The sequence below is a fragment of the Podarcis liolepis genome, assembly GCF_965112155.1.
Source record: "Podarcis liolepis genome assembly, chromosome: 2".
In the NCBI taxonomy this organism is placed as follows: Eukaryota; Metazoa; Chordata; class Lepidosauria; order Squamata; family Lacertidae; genus Podarcis; species Podarcis liolepis.
This window is the reverse complement of record NC_139555.1, coordinates 113,733,686-113,755,654: the sequence shown is the minus strand read 5'-3', so window position 1 is coordinate 113,755,654 and position 21,969 is coordinate 113,733,686. Positions and strand designations below refer to the sequence as shown.

The following is a 21,969-nucleotide window of genomic DNA, read 5'->3' as shown; positions in this document are numbered from 1 at the left end:
CCGCCTGAGGCAAAGGACAAGATTGCATCTTCCTCCCATTCCATGTAAAGAAATTGACTAGGTTGAGGATAAGACAGTGTCCTGCCCCAACCTGAGGGCAGCAAACAAGCTTCTTGGGGGTGGGTGCATAGCAGGTTGAGCATCATATACACCAACATCTTGCTCTGCTTCCCTGGCCTCCAGCACCTGCCTCCTGAATTGACTGACTCACATTGTCAAATGGTAGGGCCGGCCCTGCAACGGCATAAGGGGGCCCAGAGGCCTCCTTTCACAGGGATATAAAAGGAGGAATTTCAAGAACCGAGGCCCCGAAGAACAGCATAATTTCCTTGTCAACACACAGACCACAAATGCACACACACACACACACACACACACACACACGTACGTGCATGCACAGAGGGAGAAAGATTGGTGCTGACATTTGGTAGTGCTGCGTTTATTAGCTCCGCCCCCCGGGCTGAGTCTGCAAACAGCTTCACAGAGGGCTGTGTTGTCATGCTAGCCTCCGTAATGGATACTGGATCTACGTGCAGTATTCCAGCTATGCACCACATGCGTAAATATGATAGCGAACATGGGCCGCCAGCATGACCCATGCAGGGATTGCTTCTCGGAAACGCTCCCTCTTTCAGAGCAAAGGTTACGAAGCAATAAAGCTGTCGCAGAAATATGTCACTGGTTGTCCTGCACCAACAAACAGCAGATTGTGTCTTCTTCTATGCTCTTACTATATAGGTCACACTGATTTCCCTTCCAACAGTGATATAAATATCTTACTTGCAGCGCTAAATAGTAGTTTCCTAACCAGCGTTTCCGTACGAGCGAGGGCAGGAACATTCCCTGCTTGGAAAACTTTGACTACACAACGTTCTGTCTCATGACAGAACCGTAAAACTGTTAATTCTAACCTGGGCATTCAGCAACTGAGTGTCAGGTCCGAAATACATCCGGACAGATCTCAGAATCGCATGGTTTTAGAACTGGTGGGGCTTGATGCTTGTATCACTGTTTAAGCCTTTCAGTGGCTGAGATTTGGGTTGCACTCTGCTGAAGAATTTCACCTGTCCTGGGGACCACAAACCTGCCCATGTTTTCATCTAAAAGGAAAGCTGAGGCGGTCATCTTCATCACAGGCCATTCTTAAAACTGACTAGAGAATGCCCGCACTAAAACAGAGACGCAATCCTCTGCCTAGTTACTCAGAAGTAAACCCCACTGAGTTCCACGCGACCGACTCTCAAGAAAGTTATGCTTGAGATTGCAACTGCAAGAACGAAACAAGAAGATTTCTAAAAACAGAGCGCGTTAGGATGTTTTCTTGCATCACCTGGTTTTTCAGCCTACTGGCTCTCGTAGCAGCAACGCCACGAGAAAGCATTGATCGAGTGCTCAAATCCCGAAAGGGAAGCTACCCTCTAGGATGTGAGCTTGGTCACTTGGGTTGGTGACTGATTTATCACTGCACACACACGCAGAGGGAGTGGCAGCTAGGAACACGGTAAAAGCCTGGAAAGGTCCTTTGGCACGGGGTCAGCTCTTAAAGTTTCACGTCCCCCAGCCGGGCTGTGGAATCCGCCTCTTGTTTGTGCTTTCCAGCTGCACAGCCACTTCTTCTCAGCTGAGCAGTCCCCACTGTTCAGGACCCCCTGGCTTAGGAAAGCGCAGTCGCCGTCTCCTTCCACTTCAAAACTGCAAAGGGAGAGGAAACAGACACGTAAACAATACAGCTGTTTGCCTGCAAAATTTCAGACGTGCTTTCCCAACCGATAGGCCCAAAGCAACATGCACTATTAGTTTACTTATATATAGCTCAGTTGGTAGAGCGTGAGACTCTGAATCTCAAGGTCGTGTGTTTGAGACCCATGTTGGGCAAAACATCCCTGCCTTGCTTTGTTTTGTGTTGCACTCAAAGCTGTCGCTTGCGGCTTCTCTGGAGACCTGATGGAGAAGTAAGATCTGCTAAGAGCAGGGGTCAGCAACCTTTTTCAGCTGTTGGCCGGTCCACCGTCCCTCAGACCATGTGGTGGGCCGGACTATATTTTTTGGGGGGAAATGAACAAATTTCTATGCCCCACAAATAACCCAGAGATGTATTTTAAATAAAAGGACACATTCTGCTCATGTAAAAACACACTGATTCCTGGACTGTCCTTGGGGCCGGATTGAAAAGGTGTTTGGGCCGCATCTGGCCCCTGGGCCTTAGGTTGCCTACCCCTGGCTAAGAGTGTTAATGCTGTGAACCCCTCCAGCATGTGCTAAGGCTGTATATATGTGTCGATAAAACCATATAAGGTGAAAAGGTAAAGGTAAAGGAATGAAATGCAGGAATGTCAGCAGTTGCCCAGTTGTGGGTGCTCAGGCATGAACAACTCACAGGTTGTTGAAATCCGTCCCGTCGGTCCATTTCCAGCTCCCTCCCGATTCTCTGAGGAGGCCAACCCAGTGGTTAAAGGGGCCTTTGTCTTGCATGGCGACTTTCTGGTTCCGAAAGAGAGAGAACGTGGGGTTCAGTATATTTCAGGGCTGGATTTTGTACATTTAGGATAGCCAAGGGACCTGACTTAAGAATAACTTGTTTGTTTCTAAATGCTGGGCCAGCTACCAAATTTATGCATATTATGTGTTTATATGAAAACCAGAGGAGAGGTGAGAGATAATAGCTAGGTTTCATCTCAGGAGCACTGAGCACCAAGCTCACATATTTGTTTGTTTGTTGGACTGGTCAAAATACTTAAATGCCACGATTTCGTACTATCTAAGTGGTATAGGAGTGTCTGTGCATGTGTGCCTACACACACACGATTAAAAAACCCTCATAAAGATAAAAATAATAGATTACTGTGCTTGGTGACATAGAGAAGTTTTCAGCCAATGTTGTGTGTTCAGGGAGGCAGGAGAGGATATATGGTTTATTAATATTCTTATATTAATATCCTTATATCAATAGTAATATCCTTATTAATATTGTTTATATAATATACTTAGCAGAGTTTCACATTCCCCTTTTAATGCACAGCAGGTAGCTGGTTGCAGGCTTGTTTAAGTCTCTCAATATCATACAATTCAGTATTGAATTGTATGTTCCTGGTAAGTCCCCTTTGTATCCCTCCTAAACGAAGAAACATGTCACAATCTTGTGTGAAGTACTAAAAGAAGTTTACTCACATCATCATCAGTTCACAGTTGGATCCCTGAAGGCAGACTTAGTTACAAAGTAAAATACATTTGGAACTATCCCATATGGGGATAGTCCCAGCGTCTTCTGTTGGCTGGAAGTCAACAGAGCATCTTTGGCTAAAAAGCTGCTCCAACGATGGAGGAAGTAAAAAAGAGTCAAAGAGAGAGGGGGTGCTGCGTGCCCTGTCCTTTTGTTACCTGGACAGGTAAGGTCACGCCCACCTCTAGTCACATGCAAAGGAAGTATGTCTCAGCCCAGGAGGAAACAGGAAGTTCCGACTGGCTGGACCAAACATTCCCTCGCATGTCCACTCTAGGAAAACAAGGAATGTTGCACTTGACTGCTACTTATGTATCACATCCCACTTGTTGAAACATTAAAACTGAAGACACGTCTTCCAGTTTGGATACAGCAATGCAGGAAAAAGTATAAAGCATGCAATCTGAGCAGGCCCCTTCTCTTACCAGTTTCTCCAAGTCCCCAACCACAGCCAGGGAGGCACCGAGCGAGGAACAGTGGCGCTGGCCGGCATCCCAGGACCCTTCCAGTTGCAAGACGTGATAGCAGCTCCCTTGGTTCACAATCCAGCCAGATGGGCAACAAGGGGCTGGCAGCTCAGCTTTAGCCTCTGACGACGAGAACCAGCATAGTTTCGTTTGTTATTGAAATATACTCAGAGTCGCAAAGTGATTTCATGCTCTTTATTCAGCTCATAGTGGTGAGGAGGAATGAATGAAAGTCCCCTCAAAGTATCTGCTTTACATACATTATTTACACAATGGGCTGCACATGATTGGCTAATTCTGGAATTCTACTGTAAGCCAATCAGGTTGTGGATTCACTTCTATCTGGAGCATGATTGGGTGGTTCCTGCCAACCAATCATACTGCTGCATTGTTCTAGGACCAATGCATTCTGAATCCTATTGTTCTAGGACCAATCGGACTGCTGCATTCTGAATCCTATTGTTCTAGGACCAATCAGACTGCTGCAGTTTGGATCCTATTCAACTCAGTACATAACAGTTATAGAAACCCGTCCGCTTCCCGAGGGACTCAGGGGGCATAGCAGGAGACACAAAGATTCCCCACCTCCCGCAATGCAACTGGCCAGTTGTCATGTAACTCCACCCCTCACGATACTCGCTCCCACCTGTTGCTATTCTACCTGATCATTATATAAATGCATTATATGACTGTCCTGAACCGCAGTCCGAAAGGTGGGATCCTGGCAGCAGTAGGGTGCAGGGATACCAAAGAAGGATGTCCACAACACCAGAGTGATCAGCTCTAGTGCTTTATTAAAGAAAGGCACATAATTACCTCACACTGGTGCAAGGTGAGGATATATATAGCAAGAGTAATAAAAAAATATTGTTATTTAGGAGATCTGAATTTAATTCTAAATTATATACCAGAAACGTGGGAGATTACAAGGGGTCAAAAAAAATTGGATGTACCGTGCTATATTAGAAGCAAAAAAAACTTGTTCTGATGAATGGGAAGAGCTGCAAAAAGATCCCATTGAGCACATGGATCGACAATATGGACAGACTAGTTACATACGAATGAATTGCATATCGATGCAAATTAAGAATGGATAAATATGGAGAAATCTGGAAGGATTACTTAAGAGATAAGGCGGAAAGTGGTGGGAAGTAGGGGGAGGAGAGGTGGGGAAATATTGTTAAAAGGGTGTAGTTATAGTATATCAGTACTCAAATCTGAATTGTTAAATTGTGTTATTGTGTTATTGTGGTTTTTGTTGTATGTGTGGTTGCTGTCTGTATTGAAAAAATGATTAAATAAATTTTTTAAAAAGAAAAGAAAGGTGCATAATTACAACAAATCAGCCTGCTTTACAGACGCAGGATGGGCACCGCAGCAAGGAGATGGCATGTCTGCACCCAAGCAAACATTCATACATCTGTATACACAAAGCAGCACACGTCACTCTGGCCAGGGCTTCCCTTCATTTCACCTGCTGTCAGGCTTTGGGGAAATGGCTTCCTCCCTCCCTTTGGCCGTGGATAAGCAGAACAAAGCGAAAATAGTCTCTTACCAGTTAAAGAGATGTTTAATGTTCATAGAGAAAAACAAAGATTCCATTCTCGGAGGAAAGATGCCCCCAATTAAGGTTTTCACCCACTTCCCTCTTAGCCACCCCCATCACTTCCTCATCTGGCAACCTGATCTTGCAACCATTTGGCCTTCTGCATAGCTACCTTATCTGCTCTCCTTGACCTTAGACTGAGCGCTGGGATACTTTCCAGCAAAAGGGAGTCTGTTAATTCTCTCTCTCCCTGTTCTTCTTCTCCTAGCTCTTCCCCACTCAGTTCTGCCCAGCTGTTGTCTTCCGAACTATGCCCCTCTGCAAACCACTGCTCCAAATCTATACTGCTCCACTGCTCCTGGGCAGCTTCAGGATCCTGGTCAGGAACAGGAAGAGGGGGAGGCTCCCACCATTCCTCATCAGAGCAGGACTACTCAGCCTGGTCTCTAACATCTGCCCAGGTGAGGTCATAGGTGGCAAATACCCAAATCTTACAGATAGCTCCCCTTTTCTGGGCTTTTCGGAGCCCAGCACCCCAGTCCCGCAGATAAGGGTAACATCAAAGCAAGCCAACTAACTTACAGTGAAGCAAGCGAATATAATCATTTATGAGCTTGTTGCTGCAACAACTACCAATCTTTTGACGGTGCCCGGCTGATTCCTACTCACTTGTGAAAACGAAGATGGTTGTCACCAAGCCCACAATCTGGATGATGAACAGTATCAGGAGGATCCATGTTATGGAATTTTGGACCCTGGAGTTTGATGGAGTGTCTGTGAAGAAAGGGAACACACTCTGCTTATTTATTTAGGGGTTTGGGTTTGTTTGTTTGCTTGCTTGCTTGCTTTTGCTGCATGCCTGAATTTCTGCTCCGTATATGCTCCCAAGGTGATGTATGACTAAAGCAACAACAAACACAGATTCTAAACCAATACGACTTTAAAAATACAATAAAATCAATATAATACCAAAACCCCGGGAACCCCACCACCAGGCAGAGTATAAGACAGCCATGCCACATAAATCCAATCATAATAAGCGCTGAAACAATCTCGTGAGCCCCATATCCAATTGCCACACCAGCAGAGTCAATAATAAAATATCAAGCTGTTCAATGCCATGATTGATGGTTAAAACTATCACAATATTATATTGCTTAAGAGGCCCGGGGAGAATAATCTTATTTCACCGATTTCTCTCTTTTTTTGGGGGGGGGGAATTATACAAAACAACAACAATAACACAGAGTTTTTGTTGTTAGGAAAGCAATGGGACAATGCAATGAAAAGTGTGGAACGAACGAAGATGTGTAAATATCCCGCAAGCAAATCAGGATTGCTCATTGTTGAGATATGTGGCTCTTACGTTCTTAGCAAAGTTACAGATAGGTAGCCGTGTTGGTCTGCCATAGTCAAAATAAAAAAGTTCCTTCCAGTAGCACCTTAAAGACCAACTAAGTTAGTTCTTGGTATGAGCTTTCGTGTGCATGCACACTTCTTCAGATACACTGAAACAGAAGTTGCCAGATCCTTCTGTATAGTGAGAAGGTGGGGAGGGGTATTACTCAGAAGGGTGGTGGGAATGGGTGATTGGCAGATAGCTGAGATGAGCCTGTTGACGACACTTAAGGACTGCAATAGGTCTTACAGGAAAAGGCAAGGGGTGAGAAGGTGAGACCTGGTCTGAACAAAGGAGAGAGGAGGAGAGACCTGGAGAGACCAGGAGAGACCTGGTCTGAACAGAGACATTGGATTCTTATCTCATTATACATGACTAAGCCATTTTTCACCTTCTCACCCCTTGCCTTTTCCTGTAAGACCTATTGCAGTCGTTAAGAGTCGTCAACAGGCTCATCTCAGCTATCTGCCAATCACCCATTCCCACCACCCTTCTGAGTAATACCCCTCCCCACCTTCTCACTATATAGAAGGATCTGGCAACTTCTGTTTCAGTGTATCTGAAGAAGTGTGCATGCACACGAAAGCTCATACCAAGAACTAACTTAGTTGGTCTTTAAGGTGCTACTGGAAGGAACTTTTTTATTTTGTTCTTAGCAAAGCCTTTTTACCTTCTTCCTTGTTTTCCTCCACGTTGAAGTCAACCTGTGGCTCAATCAGCATGAGCTTATCTGCGCTGTCCTTCTCATTCCCACCAAGGACCTCTCCTTTGAAGGGTAAACACAAACCAACAATGATTTCTGACCATATCTTCCACAGCCGTTGGAAACATTTTGTCCAGATATGTACAGTGGTACCTCGGGTTACATACGCTTCAGGTTACAGACTCCGCTAACCCAGAAATATTACCTCGGGTTAAGAACTTTGCTTCAGGATGAGAACAGAAAATGTGCAGAGCACAGCACAGCAGCAGCAGGAGGCCCCATTAGCTAAAGTGGTGCTTCAGGTTAAGAACAGTTTCAGGTTAAGAACAGACCTCCGGAACGAATTAAGTTCTTAACCCGAGGTACCACGGTATTCATATCCAGAAACATTTTATCTGGATACGTATTTTCTTATGTATCCAGGTTTCACTGGTAAGCAGTGAGATCAGGTACGGGGCAACGTTTAAACTTTTGGTGGTGACTGAGAGAGCTGTGCTTTGCAACTAATACTGCTTTTGTATCTGCTCACCCTGTCTGTTGGGGAACAAAAAAATGCTCACACTGATCCAGCTAGGGACCATATGCCAGAAAGGAGGTTTTTTCTGTGCATGGAACCTAAGCTGGCTATCGGACTCCATGCCCAAACAGATGTCACATGCAAGATTTCCTATTCTGATCCAACCAGTGGTGTAGCATTGGAGGCCACAGGGGCGGTTGACCCAGGCACAAAATTATTAGGGGTGCAAAATTTCAACACCCAGTACTGCCTCAGTACAGCTGCTTGCTTCCATTGCTGGGCTCTGTTGAAAACAGTTTCTCCATGCGAACCAGGAAGTGACCTCTCCAGACATTGGAACTACTCTTATTTTCTTATCTCTGCAGCAGCGGTCTCTTGGGTGACGCCGCCGATGCCGCTAGGCAGTTGAATGTGCATGCGTGCTCTGTCTGCTTCCCTTCCTCACACCCCTCTACATGGCCCCGGGCACCGGCAACCCATGCTATACCACTGGATCCAACACTCAGGGATACACAAGTATAGTTCACTTTCAAAAGGCATGAGATCATAGGGGGATGTATTCAGTATCCTTTCCTCCCTCTCCACCCCCAATAAGTTGATTAGTGCAATGGCTCCCAGTGTTTCCCCCCATCGGCCACTTGAAAATTGCTGAGGGTCTTAGTGGCTCACATCAACCTGTTGCAGCAATTGCAATGCACTGTGCTAGGTACTAGATTCACTATTTAATTGCATCGAGATTAAGCTTCTTAATAGTGTAGTGGCACCCTCCCTGTGGAACGCCCTCCCACCAGATGTCAAAGAGAACAACAACTACCAGACTTTTAGAAGACATCTGAAGGCAGCCCTGTTTAGGGAAGCTTTTCATGTTTGATGTATTACAGTATTTTAATATTTTTTTGGGAAGCCACCCAGAGTGGCTGGGGAAGCCCAGCCAGATGGGTGGGTATAAATAAATAAATTATTATTATTATTATTATTATTATTATTATTATTATTATTATTATTATTATCTTAATTCTAGGTGTCCTGCTCACCTTCTGGGTGGTCTGCCAGGTTCTAAGAACGATGGAGCTACTGTACCCCACTGTTCTTCACAGACATGCCACAGAACCCCCTAAATTAAACTCAGTGGTCCGTGGGCCATAGTTTGGGAATCCCTGGATTAGTGCAATTTTTCTTTCTTATTTTTTGGGGGGGGGAGAGCACCACCATAATTATACTATACTTAGCATTTTACTACATAGGAAAAACTACCACATTCATGCATATTTATGTTCTAAATCAGGCATAGGCAAACTCGGCCCTCCAGATGTTTTGGGACTACAACTCCCATGATCCCTAGCTAACAGGACCAGTGGTCAGGGATGATGGGAATTGTAGTCCCAAAACATCTGGGGGGCCGAGTTTCCCTATGCCTGTTCTAAATCCAATGCATGGTTTCCGTTTATCTTTAAAATGTTCTCTTTCTTGTTTGCCTTCACTCGCTCTAATCAATTCCGGAAGCCATTGTTGCTACCTTCCAGATTTTTGTGAGCTATTCTTTCACTGTCGACTTATTTTTCCCGTTTTTGTGCTGCAAGTCTTTGAAGAGCTATGCATGCAGAGTTGAATCCCCACCTCCACCTCAAAAGATACCAGTTATGCAAAGCTGCCCTGGTATATCTCCCTCCCCTTGACAGGACATGGAACCATTAAACGGCGTGAGGATAAACCTGTGGTTTTACTTCCAGACATTTATCTAATAATTCCCATAACGTTTGCTTCAGGATATCACAAGCCATGCACTTATCATCACAAAATGCTCCATTTCTTTACCATTTCCTTTGATGCCAGTGGCTGTGTTTGAGTATCCTATAATGCCAGAATCGGAAGGCTTTGATCTTGGAAAACTGTCCTCCCATCTGGGAATCACAGTGTGTGATGAATGATCCCAGGATTTTCTGCAGACTGAACAGAGTGGGGCTTGATCCTCAACACAGAAAAGATTTAATATTTCCTTGTGTATCTCACAGATACTCTGAGCTGACTGTTTTGTTTCATCCACTGTGGTCAGCCGGGTGGCCTCTTCCGTTTTCCCAAGAAGTTCGTAAGAGCCTGGATTCTTTCTCAGAAAGATTTCTCTGCATCCAGGGCAGGTGACTTTCTCCTTTAGTTCATCCACCCAGGATTGGTTGGAGCACGACTGGCAAAAGCTGTGCCCGCAGGGTTGCATGGCTGGACCTTGGCAAGGCTTCAAGCAGATCAAACAAACCCTTTCCCCACTTTGACATGTTAGAGAGTGCGCATCCATCACTCTGGCTAGAAAGAAGAGAAGAAGAAAATTCTTACATGTCTAGTAAGGAGCATAACTGTAAACTGGTTGTGTTGCAGCATGAGTAGCCAAGATGTTTTTGGACTACAGCTTGCATTAAGGTAAAAGGTCAAGGGCCCCTGGACAGTTAAGTCCAGTCAAAGGAGACTATAGGGTTGCAGCACTCATCTCGCTTTCAGGCTGAGGGAGCCGGCGTTTGTCCACAGACAGCTTTCCGGATCATGTGGCCAGCATGCCTAAACTTCTGGCACAACAGAACACTGTGACGGAAACCAGAGCACCTGGAAATGCCATTTACCTTCCCGCCACAGTGGTACCTATTTATCTACTTGCACTGGCGTGCTTTTGAACTGCTAGGTTGGCAGGAGCTGGGACAGAGCAACGGGAGCTCACTCCATAATGGGGATTCGAACCACCGACTTTCCAATCGGCAAGCCCAAGAGGCTCAGTGGTTTAGACCACAGCGCCACCCGCATCCAGCTTGCATTAGCCACAGCAGTACCTATTTATCTACTTGCACTGGCGTGCTTTCGAACTGCTAGGTTGGCAGAAGCTGGGACAGAGCAACGGGACCTCACTCCATAATGGGGATTCGAACCACCGACTTTCCAATCGGCAAGCCCAAGAGGCTCAGTGGTTTAGACCAGTGTTTCCCAACCACTGTTCCGCGGCACACTAGTGTGCCGCGAGATGTTGCCTGGTGTGCCACGGGAAAAATTAAAAAATTCGAAAGATTTTTTTTTTAGTCAAATTTTCTATTGGGGCGCCGTCACTAGATGACCCCTGGGGTTCCCTCCCTCCCTCCCGCTCTGCGCCTCCCTCCTCCTCCTCCAGGGAGGCCCTTCCTGGCTCTCGGCCAAGGCTTGGCGGCTGCCACTCACTCACTTGCTCGCCCACCCGTCCCTCCATCCCTGCACCCGGCCTCTCCCCCTCCGTCCCCGGCGCGGGGGCTGCCGGGATCCGTAGTCCCCTCGCCCTTGGGCTCCGCGCCCGCGCGGGGTGCGCAAACTACGTTTCCCAGCGTGGCCTGGCGGGCCGGGCGTTTTGTTTGAAGCGCTCTTCTCCCGGCCATGGAATGAGCGCAGCGGTGGCGGCCAGGCGGACAGGGGCTCTTCCGCGCAGACCCCGCGCAGCCTGCCTGCGCCCCCGCGGAGATCGGGCGGCAGGATGGAGCCCGGGGATCCCCGCGGAGGCGGAGCGGCGGAGGCGGAGGCTGCCCCCCAGGTAGGGCTGTGTGGGGGTTTTTTATTTTTGCAATGCTGCATCCGCGCCGGAGGGGACGCATCGGACCGCGGGGAGACCCCTTGGCGGGCGGGCAAGGCAATGCATGCGTGCAGGCGTTGCATGGAGTGCAGTGCAATGCAATGGCAACGCGGCGCCCTGCATGCATGCATGCAACTTCCACCGGCGCGCCGGACTTGGCAGGTGAGGGGGGTACCCAGTGGGCGGCAGAGAGAGCCGGGAGGGCGAAGGGGAGCCGGGGGGGAGCAGCGCTGCTCCCCGAGCCGAGCCCGGGGGGAAACTTCGGCGTCGTTGCGCCGGGTGTTGGAAGCGGAGGCTGGCGGGGGCCCCTCACCTGCAAAACCTGGTCGCCTCTCATATATTTCGTGCATTGCATTCATCGCCCGCTTTCTCCTCCAAGGAGCTCCCGGGGGTGCGCGTGGTTCTCCCCGTGTTATCCTCGCAACAACAGCCCTGCGAGGTGGGTCAGGCGAGTGGCCCAAGGGAGCACCCAGGGATTGTCCTGGCCAGGTAGGGTGATTTGAACCCTGCTCTCTGCCCGGTCTTCGTCCTCATTTAGCCCCCACATGTGCATGACTGTGCATGACTGAGGTTTTCCCCCCCGTCTTGGCTATGGTGTGAGTCTCTGCTGTTAATTAATGGGGTTCTGCCTTCGGAGAAGATGAGCCAGCCCTCAAGGAGGTGATTATGTAATTTGCTAGCAATTCATGTCCCTCCCGGCGTGACGCTGCGCCCTGACGTCACGGGGCTGTAATGGTGGTGTGCCTCGAGATTTTTTTCATGAAACAAGTGTGCCTTTGCCCAAAAGTTGGGAAACACTGGTTTAGACCACAGCGCCACCCGCGTCCAGCTTGCATTAGCCACAGCAGTACCTATTTATCTACTTGCACTGGCGTGCTTTCGAACTGCTAGGTTGGCAGGAGCTGGGACAGAGCAACGGGAGCTCACTCCATAATGGGGATTCGAACCACCGACTTTCCAATCGGCAAGCCCAAGAGGCTCGGTGGTTTAGACCACAGCGCCATCCGCGTCCAGCTTGCATTAGCTGCAGGCAGAATTACCAATGGACAAGAAATCTGGAAGGTACCACTTTGGCTGCTCCTGCGTCAAGAGCCTTTTCAGTTGAGGGTGAGCAGTAGGAACAGAAACTGGTCAGTTCAAGCTTTGGTGGAAGAGGAGTTCAGGGGAGAGAACCTGCAGTTTTCAGGTGTGGGAACCACAGCTCTGGGGTAGATCACTTGCTTTGCAAATTCAATCTTCGCCTTATGTTAAAAGGGATCTGAGAGCAAGTGAAGTGAAAGATTTCTACTACAGACCCACAACACTAGGCTAGATGGAGAAATCTCTGGCCTGGTACAGTGGTGCCTCGCAAGACGAAAAGAATCCGTTCTGTGATTCTCTTCGTCTAGCGGTTTTTTCGTCTTGCGAAGCAAGCCCATTGACGGATTAGCGGATTAGCGCTATTAGCGGCTTTTAGCGGCTTTTAGCGGCTTATCTGCTGATCGGATCAGCTGATAAGCGGATTAGCGGCTTAGAAAAAAGGGGGGGGGACCAGCAGGAACTCGCAAGACATTGTCGTCTTGCGAAGCAAGCCCATAGGAGATTCGTTTTGCGAAGCACCTCCAAAACGGAAAACTCTTTCGTCTAGCGAGTTTTCCGTCTTTTGAGGCATTTGTCTTGCGGGGCACCACTGTATACGACAGGTTGGGTTCTTAAGTCCCAACCCATTTGCATAAACACCCCAAAGCGTCCCCATCACAGATACTCACATAGAGAGCAGAAATGACCCAGTTAGACTATACTAGTCCAACCCCTTGAATTACAGGAATCTCAGCTAAAGCATCCCTCACAGATGGCCATCTAACCTCTGCTTTAAAACCTCCAAGGAAGGAGAACCCACAACTTCCTAAGGGAGACGGCTCCACTGTTACTTTTAGCTGTCCTTCACACACCAAGCCTTAACAAATTATTGGTGACGTACCTGGAATGTCACCGTCTCGAGTTCCTCTCAAACCAGTTTAAGGGGGAAAGTTGAGCTCCTGGCTGGATCCTAGTTTTCCACCCTAACCTCAGGCCTTCTCTTGTCTCTTTCTCAGGGGCAAGGAGGTTTGGTCAGTTCTGACAGCTCCCAAGGAAACCTGCAACTATCTGAAAGGGGAGCTCAGCTCAGCACTGGACCTGGGAGGGAGCTTGGGGCGTAAGATGGGTCATTCTGCCTAGCTGAGCAGGCTAAATCGGGCCCAGCTTGGTTTTGCCAAGGCCAGCAGACATTAAATAACAGAGGGATGTCAACACGAAGGAGGCCGAGGGGTTTTTTGGAGCGACAGGCACAAGTGCGACCCACAGTGACCCATGTGGAAGGAGGGAACATTTTAAGGGAACCATTTCAAACCCTGGGCAGTAAACAGGTCATGTCCGCCAGCTCCAAAGGTTCTGAAATTACAAACCTGAACCCCCTGAGTCAGTACGCAAGAGGGCTCCTCGAAATAACGGTAGTATGAAAACCGGAATGCATTTTTATTCACCGCCGTTCTGGTTCCTGGGTCAAACGAGGACTTGGGTCTTTTGGCATGTATGCGTGCTCCAGTTCCCTTCTGGGCAGTTGGGGCCTCCAGACTGTGACAGATATTTGGCATTCGAGCGCTTATGCCTTGCGTTTCATGAAACTGCAAGCGTAATTCCCTCTGCCGAAGAAGAGGGAATGCTGAATTGCAGAATAATCTCCCTTGCAGAAGAGAGCTTAAGTTTCTTGCAGAATTTGGCCGATTTGCAGAACTATCCAAAGCTGTTTGCTGGTATTTGGCGCACACTCTCTGGATTTCGAAGGTCCACAAAATCATTTTGCTGCTGCCAGTATTCGCTCAGTGACCTGGCTCGTATGTCACGGTAAACTAAACTGTAGCTTATTGGCACTACACAAACATAACAGGCCTATAGCTTCTACTTCCCTGGTCTATTTTACTCCTGCACTGTGCTGAGCTCAGCTTAATGTGTTGACCAAAGATGGGATCATGGTTAATCTCTCCTCACCAGCCACGAGCTGTAGCCAGTTTTATTCATGGCCACTGTTGCAACAGTTATGAACTAATAAAGGCAAGACTTACAACAGTTTCATACATTAAAACTTGGAAGAGGAAGAATCTAACCACTGCAGTTAAAGGTTATGTGTTTATTTAAAGGTGTTTTCACCCTGCTCACTGGTCGAAGAGCTTCCAAGAGCAGCTAGCATAAGAGGGCCAGTTGAAAAGTTGCAGCACAAAAGGAAAAAGAACCAGGGAGGGAAGAGGAAAGTAAGCAAGCTCTGGCACCGGTTCTTACAAGTAATCACATTCTTAATAATGATGGGATGGAGAATTCGGCAAGAGGAGGAACTAAATGGAGCCACTCTCTCAGAACAGCCAAGAGAGAAGCCTTGCTTTGGCCTGATGGAAAGACTGCTGTAAAGTTAGTCCAGGCTTTCCCAAACTTGGGTCTCCAGATGTTGTTAGACTACAACTCCCATCATCCCTAGCTGGTGTGAACAGCGGTCAGGGGGTGATGGGCGTTGTAGTTCAACAATATCCGAGGACTCAAGATAGAGAAAGGCTGGGTTAGTCAGCACTGGTTTAGTGTGGAAGGTTCTAGAAAGACCACTGCTAACAGGGTTGGCTTATCTCACACAACACAGGCTCGCAGATCACAGCTTGATTATTATCTACACTTATTTTAAAATATGAGCTCTCATTATTTCCAACAGCTTCTGTTTACCACAAAAATTCCTGAGGCAATATGGGATGCAACCTCTTTTTTCTTTTTTTTTCATGCCCTGGCTCATGTACTCCTAGGAAAGAAGGTAAGCAGGCAAATTATTTTTCTGGCATGGTGAGAAATTACAACAGAGTCCCTGTAAGCATGCCTTATTTCTCAATGGGCAGAACGAGGCTTTAGCTCTTGTTGTTGTTAAAAAAAGGGAGAAATATTAATTTCCATTTTTAACAAATATTTTAAAAACTGAAGTTTTGCACAAGATTTTTTGCCAAGGAGTGAAGAGATCTTGTGAAATACCCCCCCCCTCTCTCTCTGTCTCTCTCTGTCTCTTTAAATATCCTGAGGTATGTATTGTTATTCTCTGAGAAGTAATCACTATGAGGATTTTTTTAAAAAACTATCAATCGTTATAGAAATGAAATAATTAAAATCCCCCCCCCACACACACATTATCCACCCTGCCTGCCTGCCTTCTTCTTCTTTGGCGATCACTCGTAGCCGAGTAAGATTGTCTTCCATAAACATGGTTTTAACAATGAGTCCGTAAGTGACTGTGGAGGCCAGTTCGGGATCCACACATCCTTCCACAGTGGGGACATAGGTTTCCAGGCGGGAATTGATCACGGTGTGGATTTTCCAAGCGTGCCTTCCTCCTAGCACGTTTCTCCCTTGCGTCCTGAGTTCGAGTGTCTTCAAAGCCCATGACACCTTTGGTAAAGGCTGTTCTCCAACTGGAGCGCTCGCAGGCCAGTTTTTCCCAGGTGTCAGTGTTTATACTACATTTTTTAAGAGTCTTTAAATCTCTTTTGTTGGCCACCAGCATTATGCTTTCGACTTTTAAGTTCGGAATAGAGTAGTTGCTTTGGAAAACGATCATCAGGCATCCGCCCAACATGACCAGTCTAACAAAGTTGATGTTGAAGAATCATTGCTTCGGCACTGGTGATCTTTGCTTCTTCTAGCCTGCTCCTCGCCCCCAGCCTGGGCACAATTTCGCTGCTGCTGCTTCTTCATCCATGTTTTCAAAAGAGGGCACCCTTCGCCCCTGCCAAGAGGGTGATGGCGAGAGTTGGGTGTGCCCTGCTTTTGAGGTGCGCTCAGTCCCAGCGGGGTGTGAGCAGCAGAAGGGTGCAAACTGGTGACATGCTCCCTTTTTTTAGAGGGAGAGGAAGACTTCTGTGCAGGGAAGAAACCGAAAACAAACAGCTCGCCATTGCTGCAACAGAGGAAGCTTCCTAGCCCTTAGCCCAGGAATCCGCCTTCTCGGTCAAGATCCCTGGGGCAGGAAGAATTGGCGCAGAGCACAACTTGCTCATCCATGCTTCCGCTTGTCGCATGCCTAGGAATCACGGATCTGTCGCAAGAAAATAGGGGTTTGTCATAGATGATCACTACTAAGCAGGGGAAAGGGACGCGGGTGGCGCTGTGGGTAAAAGCCTCAGTGCCTAGGACTTGCCGATCAAAAGGTTGGCGGTTCGAATCCCTGTGGCGGGGTGCGCTCCCGTTGCTCGGTCCCAGCGCCTGCCAACCTAGCAGTTCGAAAGCACCCCCGGGTGCCTGTAGATAAATAGGGACCGCTTACTGGCGGGAAGGTAAACGGCGTTTCCGTGCGCTGCGCTGGCTCACCAGATGCAGCTTCGTCACGCTGGCCAAATGACCCGGAAGTGTCTCCGGACAGCGCTGGCCCCCGGCCTCTTAAGTGAGATGGGCGCACAACCCTAGAGTCGGACACGACTGGCCCGTACGGGCAGGGGTACCTTTACCTTTACCTTACTAAGCAGGGGCAATTAAAATAAGATCTGTGACAGTATTTGATTATTGTTGTAAACCCCCAAAATGTATTTTCTATAGTTAAGTTTTTACCTCTATCTTCAGTACCTTTCATTTCATTGCTATGGCTAGTGGCTGATGTAAATAAAGATTCTTCTGATTCTGATTCTACTAAGCTCCTTTTTTGCATGTAAAAATAAAATAAAAGGACTTTCGGAAATGGGCAACTCAGCGTTTCAACCTGCGCAACAGCACCCCCTGCAGGAGTCAGCAAAAGGCCAGGAGGCATCTGCCAAACCGGAAACATTTCATTTTAGGGCTCTCGCTTCGTATTTGCAAGTGAAAAAACACAAAGTTGAACTTCAAGTAAAACCAGAAAGCAATGACTGACTGATGGTCGGGCTACTGCGGTCACGTAGACAAGAGATCCTTGGTAAACAGGGTCGCTTCCCATAGCTGTCAACCGTCCCTTATTTGGCGGGAAACTCCCTTATCCCAGCGCCGTTTCCCGCTGCTGTTCCTTATTGATGATGTCCCTTAAATTTCCCGGGTTTCATGCTCGCCCGGCTCGGGAGGAAAGCAGCGGCTCGGGGTCCTCCACCTTGAGAGAGTGAGAGAGCGCGCGCGCACGAGCTGCCTCATCTCTGTCTCTCTCTTTTCCCCCTCAGGGGCGCGTCGTGAGGAGACGGGTGGCGGCAGGAGGGCAGGCAGCCCCTCTCTTGCAAGACTTCCACCGCGCTGCCAGGGGAAGCCAGAGGCAGCGGCGGCGGCGGCGGCTGAGGAGGCGGCCTGAGGGAGGAGGAAGAGGAGGGGATGGGAAGGGACGCAGAAGGGTGGCGCTTCAGTGACTGCTGCGGCGCCGCGGCGCCGCAACCGCCTCATGCTGGGCTTACGGGTGTCGTGAGTGAGAGTCTCTCTCTCGGGCGGGGAAGGGCCGATGGAACTCCTCGCCCCAGGACGACGGCAGCCCCGACGTTCTGCTTAGCATACCCTCCAACCAGTGCAGCATCTTAATGTAGTGATTTCCCCCTCTGCATCCCTTTCATAACTCTATTTTTATAAATCATTTGTCCATCCGTAGTTCAAATTTTTATTGCAAGTTTTCTGTCAATCCTACCAATGTGTGTAACTCTTTACAATAGCTTTTCAAATAAATTATAAACTTTCCCCATTCTTTATTAAAGAGGTCCTCTTCCTGGTTTCTAATTCTGCCTATAAGCTTTGCCATCTCGACGTCGTTCATCAGTTTTGTCTGCCCCTCTTCTTTGGTGGGAGTTGTAGACCCTTAGGATCATCTAGTCCAACCCCCTGAAAAACACAGTCAGTGGCAGCCAAAGCAGCCTGGCTCCATGAGTGCCGGATTTCTGTATGTTAAGCAAAATCCCTTAGTTTGGCTGCTGATCCCTTATTTTCGAGGCTGCTGGTCTCTTATTTTCAAATCTGTAAATTGACAGCTATGTCTCCTCCCCCTGAGCTGTCGGTGATCGGGCTCTGTGTCTCAATGCCCAAGGAAAAGGGTTTTGTGGTTTTTTTAATGTAGCAATAGAGGAGAATTGTGCAAGTACAAGCCCATGGAGCAGATTGGGGGAGGAGACAGGCCCGAGTAGCTGTGCGTAATAAAGGCGCCTGAATATGAATGGCAGAGTCAGTAATTCACAAAGCATCATGATTGACAGGTTGGAAAATAAGTTGAAAAACGTGTATTCCACGCATGTCCTAGTTTCACTGGGCAACAGCTAAAATGTGTATGTACCAAAGGATGGGTGTGTCAGGGGAATCCAGTTTAAAGGATGAAGAGATTTCTGACTGTAAGAGCTGTTCAACAGTATCTGTCCGGGGTGTGTGGGTTCTCCTTCTTAAAGCAGAGCTTGCATGGCCATCTGTCATCAATGCTTTAGTTGAGATTCCTGCCTTGGAGGGGGTTGGACTAGATGACCCCTGGGGTTCCTTCCAACTCTAAGATTCCAAGTACGCTCTGGCATTTTGATGGTGATATCATGTGGACGGTGCAAAAGGGTTTCAACCATGAGCAGCACTGACTCTGCAGTAAACTTGTGTTTGGAAGCACCCAGGAACTTGCACCCTTGAAAGTTATTTTTCAAAGCCCAAATACAGGGATAGACCAAATGGCCTCAAAGGAACGTGGACTCAAAAAGTATTTATATACAGTGGTACCTCAGGTTAAGTACTTAATTGGTTCCAGAAGTCCATTCTTAACCTGAAGCGGACTTTCCCATTGCAAGTACAGTGGTACCTCAGGTTAAGAACTTAATTCGTTCCGGAGGTCCGTTCTTAACCTGAAACTGTTCTTAACCTGAGGTACCACTTTAGGTAATGGGGCCTCCCGCTGCCGTCGCACGATTTCTGTTCTGATCCTGAAGCAAAGTTCTTAACCTAAGGTACTATTTCTGGGTTAGCGGAGTCTGTAACCTGAAGCGTATGTAACCCAAGGTGCCACTGTAATGGACAGTGGATTGATGTTGGGGCTTGGCTTCCGGCATTCGCAGAGGCCTCCAAGAGCTCCATAGGCCCCACGGATGTCTGGGCTTGGCTCCAGGCAGCGGCGAGGCCTCTGAGAGCTCAGAAAACTTACTTCCGGGTTGCAATCGTTCATAACCCCAAAAAATGTAACTTGAAGAGTTCGTAACCCGAGGTACCACTGTACAGTCTTTATCATGGGAAAAGTTACAGATAGGTAGCCGTGTTGGTCTGCCATAGTCAAAATACATGACTTAGCCATTTTTCACCTTCTCACCCCTTGCATTTTCCTGTAAGACCTATTACAGTCGTTAAGAGTCGTCAACAGGCTCATCTCAGCTATCTGCCAATCTCCCATTCCCACCACCCTTCTGAGTAATACCCCTCCCCACCTTCTCTCTATACAGAAGGATCTGGCAACTTCTGTTTCAGTGTATCTGAAAAAGTGTGCATGCACACGAAAGCTCATACCAAGAACTAACTTAGTTGGTCTTTAAGGTGCTACTGGAACGAATTTTTTTATTTTTATCATGGGAAAAGTTATTGAAAGAAGATTTAAAATTTACAGCTTGCTATACGTTGAAAGAAAATTATATGAAAATGATGTACCGCTGGTATCTGTTACACCTAGTAAATCAGCAAGAATGTATAGAAGTGCTTCAAATACGTGTTGGAAATGTAAAAAGAAAGAAGCTACCTTTTATCATATGTGGTGGACATGTGGGGTGGTAAAAGCGTTCTGGGAAATGATATATAATGAACTGAAAAAAATGTTTAAGATGACTTTTGTTAAAAAACCAGCAGCTTTTTTTATTAGGAATTATAGGTAGGGAATTACCAAAAGAGAAGAAAACACTGTTTATGCACGCAACGACAGCAGCAAGGATGCTTTTAGCCCAGAGATGGAAAGAAGACAAAGTCCCGACCAGAGAAGAATGGCAGACCAAGTTGATGAACTATGCCGAAATGGCAAAATGACAGGGACGATCAAAAAACAGGAAGACCAAATTTTTATTAAGGACTGGAATAATTTTATAACATATCTTAGAGACCAATGTAAACAGGAATACAGTGGACGCTCGGGTTGTGAACGTGATCCGTGCGGGATGCACATTCGCAACCCGCAGCGTTCACAACCCACGTCTGCGCATGCGCAGGTTGCAATTCGGTGCTTCTGCGCATGTGCAAAGCGCAATTTAGCACTTCTGCACATGTGCGACCACAAAAACCTGGATGTAGCCCGTTCTGGTACTTCCTGGTGTTGGCAGTCCGCAACCCGAAAAAACGCAACCTGAAGCGGCTGTAACCCGAGGTACAATAACACTTGTAAAGTAACATGAACTTTGGACACTATGGATATATAATAGACATAGTACAGTAAGAGATGCCGGAATAAAATTTAGAAATGGAACTGAGGGAGGGACGTCCGAAGTTTCGAGAGAAGCTTTTGTTTTTTTATTTCGTTTTCCTTTGGAATTGTTGTTTGTTGGGTATAATCATCATGTAAAACTAAATTTAAAAATTTGCAAAACAAAAAAACAAACAAAAAGCATTTGCACACTACACTGCACACATGAGTAACGTGTTTTCCGTCAATGCTAAGAAGGAGCAGACAACAGAAGATGGGCAGAGACCCTGGGGAGCTGCTGCCAGTCAGTGTTGGAAATTCTGGGCTAGATCATAGAATCATAGAATTGCAGAGTTTGAAGGAACCCTGAGGATCATCTAGTCCAACCCTGTTTGAATCCCCGCGACAGTGCAGGAATTTGCAGCTGTCCGATACGGGGATCAAACCTGCAACCTTGGCATTATCAGCACTAGGCAAAGGTAAAGGGACCCCTGACCATTAGGTCCAGTCATGGCCGACTCTGGGGTTGCGGCGCTCATCTCGCTTTACAGGTCATGTGGCCAGCATGACTAAGCCGCTTCTGGTGAACCAGAGCAGTGCACGGAAACGCCGTTTACCTTCCCGCTGGAGCGGTACCTATTTATCTACTTGCACTGGTGTGCTTTCGAACTGCTAGGTGGGCAGGAGCAGGGACCGAGCAATGGGAGCTCACCCCGTCGCGGGGATTCAAACTGCCAACCTACTGATCGACAAGTCCTAGGCTCTGTAGTTTAACCCACAGCGCCACCCTTATCAGCACTACGCTTCCTATATTCCTAAAGGTACCAGTCTAAGCAAAACATAAACAAATATAAGGTTGTCTCACCAGGCTCTCACTGTCAAAACTGTTGGGATAATCAGACCTAAGAGAGGAGGCAGATGTTCAGTGGCTGGAGGTCTGAGTTGCCTCGTCTTGGGAGGTATTTGAAAAGCCTTCCTTCGTAGTGTTCGGGTTCTTACCACGGGGCATAGACCCTTTCAGTCCAAGATAACAGAAACATGGATGGGTCATGTGATGTTTATCACTTCGGATGCCGAGTGGAACTAGACCAAACCGAAGCAATCTAGTTCCAGCGTCCCAGAAGTCCGCCTGGTGGGGTTGTGTGCGTGGGAAGCTGGGTAATTTTGCTCCACCCAAGGGTGGACGGCATGACCTCACCAGCGGTGTGCTTATCTGTTCCC

The 21,969-nt window shown here is 47.6% G+C and overlaps 1 protein-coding gene across 5 annotated transcripts; it reads right to left on the bottom strand.

Annotated features, from left to right (window-relative positions):
- Positions 1-423: 423 nt before the first annotated feature.
- LOC310701749 (uncharacterized protein) lies at positions 424-21,894 on the bottom strand. 5 transcript variants are annotated; one of them, XM_083493073.1, is made up of 8 exons: positions 21,614-21,894; positions 13,853-16,328; positions 9,668-10,150; positions 7,303-7,398; positions 5,903-6,007; positions 3,646-3,809; positions 2,378-2,481; positions 424-1,692 (listed from the first exon to the last, which is right to left on the bottom strand). In XM_083493073.1, the coding sequence occupies exons 3-8, from the start codon at positions 10,140-10,142 to the stop codon at positions 1,491-1,493; spliced, it is 1,146 nt and encodes a 381-aa protein (XP_083349199.1). In that variant the 5' UTR covers positions 10,143-10,150; positions 13,853-16,328; positions 21,614-21,894; the 3' UTR covers positions 424-1,490. The 5 variants fall into 5 exon arrangements, with proteins under 5 accessions (XP_083349199.1, XP_083349202.1, XP_083349203.1 ...); XM_083493076.1 differs by having other exon boundaries at positions 13,853-16,506; positions 21,614-21,862; XM_083493077.1 differs by lacking the exon at positions 13,853-16,328 and having other exon boundaries at positions 21,614-21,888.
- Between the last annotated feature and the right edge of the window lie 75 nt (positions 21,895-21,969).

Coding starts and splice junctions, on each gene's coding strand:
- LOC310701749 (XM_083493073.1), bottom strand. CDS start 10,142: ATGGATGCGCACTCTCTAACATGTCAAAGTGGGGAAAGGGTTTGTTTG. Junction 2,482..3,645: donor TTGGGGACTTGGAGAAACTG/GTAAGAGAAGGG, acceptor TTTCGGAACCAG/AAAGTCGCCATGCAAGACAA. Junction 1,693..2,377: donor GGGACGGATTTCAACAACCT/GTGAGTTGTTCA, acceptor CTCCCTTTGCAG/TTTTGAAGTGGAAGGAGACG.